Raw genomic sequence first — 6,000 nt, forward strand, 5'->3', positions numbered from 1 at the left:
ACTGTGAAATGAACTACATTCAACCTTGTGCATAGCAGTTATACAGTGCTCCTGCAAATCCTTAAAAAGTCTTACTAATATAGATTTTATTAATCTGAAATGTCTGATAATGATTTATTATTTACTCTCAGAGGTCTTAACTTCTAATATAATGCATAAAAACCAGGGTTTAAAACAATCATCATGTGTATTAAACTAATTCAGAATAGTCCACAACCAAAAACATACAGCTAACAGTGGTCCTGTTGTCAGCACAGCCAATCACTGATGAAGTCAAATGCTGAAAAGGAAAAGAGAGCAGTTATAGATGTGCTACATAGGGACATTGGTTCTACGATGGTTATACGTTATGCATATATCTCAAAGCATAAACACTGACTTCATTAACTATACCTGCCTGTCTGCATTCACTGTTAACTTTATCAGCTCCACTTACTATATGGGTGCACTTTGTAGATCTACAATTACAGACTGTAGTCCATCTGTTTCTCTGCATACTTTGTTAGCCCCCTTTCACCCTGTTGTTCAGTGGTCAGGACCCCCACAGAGCTGGTATTATTTGGGTGGTGGATCATTCTCAGCCTGGCAATAACACTGATGTGGTGGTGGTGTGTTAGTGTGTGTTGTGCTGGCGTTGTGGATCACACAAACTCACTCACTGTCCACTCTGTTAGACACACCCCCTTTGTTGGTCCATCCTGTAGATTTCAGAAACAGTAGCTCATCTATTGCTGCACAGTTTGTGTTGGTCATCCTCTAGTCCTTCATCAGTGGTCACAAGATGCTGCCCACAGGACGATATGTCTGGTTGGTGGACTATTCTCAGTCTAGCATTTACACTAATGAGTTTAAAAACTCCAGCAGCACTGCTGTGTCTGATCCACTCGTACCAGTACAACACACACTAACATGCAACTGCCTCCTCTGTGGTGGTCCTAACCAATGAAGAATAGGATTAAAGGTAGTTAACAAAGTATGCAGAGAAACAGATGGACTACAATCTGGAATTGTAAACGTGGTATACATGGTAATTCCAGTCTGCACTAGAGCTAAAGCAGCCAGTTTAAGGCATAATTTTTCAATCTAATGTAAAAAGAATGTGCATTCTTTATTTTTAATCTCATAAAGTCAGTTACTGTGGTAGCCAATAAAAAAGACTTTAAGGAATTAATTGGCAATCAGCATTTAAATGGTCATTAGAGTTCTGATTTAAACATTTGAGTTGGTATATGAATATATTTATGAATTTATAAAGCATTGAATATATGTAGAGAAATGCACTATGTTGACTAACTTTACCATTCAAGCTTGTTTTGTACCTTATAGATAAGTTAAGATCTTGCATGCTTACAGCAGTAGCTGTGCTGTGTAATCACCTGTGTCTTTAAATGCCCAAATAAAGCAGTTGACTGATGGCACAGAAGAGAGCAGGCTCAGAGAATTTGTGCTGGAGTGGACAGAAATTCATTTATTCCAAGCAGTGCCCATTACATGATTGGATCAATTGTCTGTGTGAGGTAATACAGAGTGCTGCAGATGATGCAGACAGACGTGGAGAAAGCGTCTGGGAGTTTGAACTGCAACATTTGAACTGCTACAGGACTTTCTTTATGAAGACGTGGCATAAAGAAAGTCCCGTAGATCCTCAGTAATGATTAGAATTATCTGTGCTGCTTTATTGTGTGATGCCTTATGATGACAGATGAACGCTTTAGTTCAGGGCTGGCCTAAGTGGGCCCTGTGGGCCAAGAATGACATGCAAGCATGCTTGATTTGGCCTGCCAGAAAGTTGCCTAACCCCCTAACTACTCCCTCAGGTCTCAGAGAGAACACGTATTTTTATACAACTTATTTCTTAGCTTCTTATTTTTCTTTAGTTTTTTTTTTTTTATTTTACTTTCAACAACAAAACAAAGTGTAATTTTAGAAAATAAAATCTATGGCTGCCATCAGATACAACATGCATGTGCAAAAGTTTGGATGCCCACAGTCAAATTATGTTTTGCTGAATTTCCTTTATTGTTCTTTTCAGTTTAAGCACAGACGTCGACATCCAGGCAGACCCCGACTCCCCTGACATGAAGAGAAGGCGTGTGCACATGTGTGATTATGACGGCTGCAACAAAGTGTACACGAAGAGCTCCCATCTAAAAGCGCATCGGAGGATACACACAGGTTTGCATTCCCTAAATTCCTTTAAAAAACTTTAAAGTCAACATGAATCATAAAGCATTCTCCTACCATATTGTGATGTATTGCCAAGTGAATCAGGGAGGGTCTCTGCTAGCTGAGCTGCAACGATTAGTGATGCGTTGAGCTATCGTTGACCTATCCATAATGCTCTTTACTGTTCATATATGATACACAGTCATAACGAATAGAGTGATTTTCACATTTTGTTGCATCATAAAAGAAGAAATCACTTATTCCACAGACAGGACATTGAATGATGGCATTGCTGTGACACAACCAGTAATAGTCAATAGATCAATCAATTGTAGAAGTAATCCTTAGTTGCAACCCTACTGATGACATTTCCATTTGTTCATTATTAGCAGTTAGCATTGTTTGACTGAACCATCCCTATGAGTTGATCCTGTGTGGGCCGTGCCAAATTTATAAAACATTTGAATGTACAGGCTCTCACTGTTTCTCTTCCTGGTGGTCTTGTCTTCTACAGGAGAGAAGCCCTACCAGTGCACATGGGAGGGTTGCACTTGGCGCTTCGCTCGCTCCGACGAGCTCACACGGCACTTCCGCAAGCACACGGGCATCAAGCCCTTCCGCTGCACCGACTGTGACCGCAGCTTCTCTCGCTCAGACCACCTGGCCCTTCACCGGCGGCGCCACGTAATGATGTGAGCCCAGGCTCTGCCTCCTTCTCCCCTTTTAGCCCCACCTCCCCGCCCTCCCGCTCCTCAGGAGATCTGCCACCCCTGAGAGGGACTGAACTGTGAAGCTATCCCTCCTTTCCTCAGATCCGGATAATGAACGTAATAGTCAAAGACGGAGTTGAGATGGCCTTAAAGGCTTTGGGGCTGCTCTCCCTCATCAGTACATGCCTGCAGTTGTCTGCTTTCAAGAAGCCACAGCCCACCCCGTCCACCCCTCGCTAATTGCCCGAATTTCTCCTTCTTGACGCTTGCTTCAACGCCCATCGCTCAAGACGAGACTACAGGGAAATGCACTGCTGTTGACTGAGAGCATATGAAGGGGGAAATGCCTTTCCTTGACCCATCCTCGCTGAGCAGGACAAGAGAATGGAAAGGGCACGAGAAGAGAAGGCTGGAGTTTTTCTGACTGGTTTGATCATTTTGCGGAGGCAGAGATGAGTCTTGAAGCTGTCTTCTGGTCATTTGATTTGTACCTTTTACCTGAACTTTTTAGTCGTCCTTTGCATTGGTCGTTGGTATGTATGAGTTAGCCTCTGTGTGTAGTTGTGTATGTATGTGGCTGAAAGTTTGTGTAGAGGGTTTTTTTTTTTTCTAAAGTCTAAAGACCGTTCAAAGCATGTCCTGCCCTGTTTGCTGTCATTAAATGAACAAATGTGTAGGGGGTGTTTGCTGTTCTGTCTTTATCAACCACCCACCCCAAACCGCCTCAGAGGTAGAGACAGGGAGCTAACAACAAGACTGTGAATCTTTTTTATAGAGTTTCCGTTTTCTTCATAGTATCAATTGCAACTGTAGCCTGGCTAATAAGCCATACTGTTCTGCGGTAGCAGCATGCTACATAGACCAAACAGTCTGGGGGCTCGCTCTGAAGTTATTTAGTACAAGGCGCAGTTAAAGAAGGGCCTGTGACTTTCTGCTGAACGCATGACATAGTTTTTAAATCTTTGTTTTTCAAATTGACTAATTCTGTTGGTCATTCTGTGCTATGTTTGTTTTCTGAAAGATCAAGGCCTCATCCCATGCAAATAAGCAAAATATGTACAGTGAAAAGAAAATTAAGTTCCTGAACGTATGCTCTCAGTGTGTTAACTGTTGAGTTTTCACCACTGAGAATCTCCCACAAAAATATTTGGCATGATAACAGTATTCAACACCTTTTTTTTAATGTTTCATTATTTTTCCTGAAAGATTTGGTATCTAATATAATTAACATTATTTGATGGATGTACTTTGTCTAATCTTGTTTTATGAGGCTGTGAAAAATGTTTCAGTTACAAAGGTGATGCTCACAGGGAACGAGGGAGCTCAATACGTCTGTGTGCTTGCGTGCGTGCGTGTGTGTTTGTGTGTGTTTTTAAAGAAGACATAATCAGAGTTTTAATAGTAAAGGTGTGTAGGCACATATTGTTACTTCTAGCCCGTCAGAGCCTTAATTGAAGTAAGTGTGCAACTTGGCTTTGCACATTTGGTTTTCGGAGTTCCTCAGGGTTCTAGGTTGGGACCCCTAGTAAAGTGAGGCACCCTTAAAAACCACATTTGCACCTAGATCGAGAGTAATCATGTCTTAAATTAAACAGTTTTAGCTCCTGCCCTGGGTTCACTTGATTATGCAAAACTACTCAGACCTTACCCCGATCACTGTCCATGCTGTTCTGATGGGGGGTCGTTTAAAACGTTGAGCACAGTCCATGCCGATCAGTTGAGAGAGGGTGTTTTTCGACCTTGACTGTATCCCCTCGTGCTAGCACTCATAGCCATGGTCATAATTTCAACTGCTAGCAGTTTATGAAGAGTGTGTTATGCCTTTTTCAGAAGCTATAAAACAACGCTTGTTCGATTCCAGCCTTCAAGAGTTGACTGCATGTCTTCAAAAAGTGGCACGATCTTTGGTCCAGAGAGCAATGCAATCTTCAGACTTTCTATCATTCTCTTGCTTCAACTCTAAAATGTTACTAAGCACATCTTTGTAGAAAAGTATATGCATTTGATTGCGATCCTTTCTTTTTTAAAAACTGTTCATAGGCATACAGACAATTATGAATAATTAAAGAATAAATGTACATACTGTATATAATCAAAGTTCTGAATAAACGTAACGGGTGGATTTCTATTTTTAACACTGACTAGACAATGTGAAATATTATTTCTTTTCCCTTTGTTGGTTCTATGATGTGTTCTCTTTTTTTTTTTTAAAGAAAAAAAATCCTTTCTTAAAGAATCTCCTAAGTTTCCTGATGTGTTGTACTCCTGTGTTGCATGGAGAGTCTGATTTTCTTTGTGAAGTTGGTGAGCATGTCGGTGTGTTGGTGCCCTGACAAACGTGGCCTGTAAGCACTGATAATCCATGACCTCCTCTATGACATAACTTGGCGTTGCGTGTGCGAGTAAAGCCCTTCCTTGCACGTACCTGACTTCAAACATACGTTCTCTGGATGCACACAGTAAAAAGATACACATTATGAATGATTAATCGCCCTCAATTCAGAAAAGAGAAACCTTTGAACGAATAAAGTGAAGTGCATTGTCCCACTTCAGTGCCACAGAAATGCCCTCAATAACCTCAAGTTGGAAGCCTGAGTGGTTGAATTTCAGTCTAAATTGGAGGTAATTTATGCCACAAATTTCCATTGGCCAATATTTGATGTGTAGAATTTACATCCCACGACTGAATTTGCTGGCATCCACATCTTTCCTAGCATGTTTACCCGTTTTCACTTTTGACTGATTAGTTAAGCAAAAGGTTAAAAAAAGATTCTATATATACATATATATGGGGGTTTGTGTGAGTGTATGTGTGCAAGTGTGTTTATCATAAATCAAACTCCTCTTTAAAAAACAAAAAAACAAAAAAAGTCAAAATGATAGGTATTTTATATTGAATGCAGTAACTTATGGGCCAGTACTATATTACTCAGTGCAATGCAGTTATCATAATAATACAAGTAATTAATGTTATTTCTTTTGTATTTGTACAGAACAAAATGTGTAAAGATCAGTGAGGCGAACACAAGCTTTTTGATACTGTGAGAAATGGTGTTAAAAGTCAGTTTCCCCTGTACAGTTGTGATTACCCACTCCTTTTATAGAATAAAATGTTTTTGGTGCA

General features: G+C 40.4%; 1 protein-coding gene across 2 annotated transcripts in view; it reads left to right on the forward strand.

Moving 5' to 3' along the window:
- klf8 (Kruppel-like factor 8) overlaps nt 1–6,000 on the forward strand; it is a 39,942-nt gene extending 33,942 nt beyond the window's left edge. For both annotated transcript variants that reach the window (XM_036587630.1, XM_036587631.1), the window contains exons 5-6: nt 2,033–2,175; nt 2,681–6,000. In XM_036587630.1, the coding sequence (XP_036443523.1) occupies nt 2,033–2,175; nt 2,681–2,862 (325 nt within the window). In that variant the 3' untranslated portion in view covers nt 2,863–6,000. The remainder of the gene's footprint in view (nt 1–2,032; nt 2,176–2,680) is intronic.

The sequence above is a fragment of the Colossoma macropomum genome, unplaced genomic scaffold (genome assembly GCF_904425465.1).
Source record: "Colossoma macropomum unplaced genomic scaffold, Colossoma_macropomum, whole genome shotgun sequence".
Taxonomy (NCBI): Eukaryota; Metazoa; Chordata; class Actinopteri; order Characiformes; family Serrasalmidae; genus Colossoma; species Colossoma macropomum.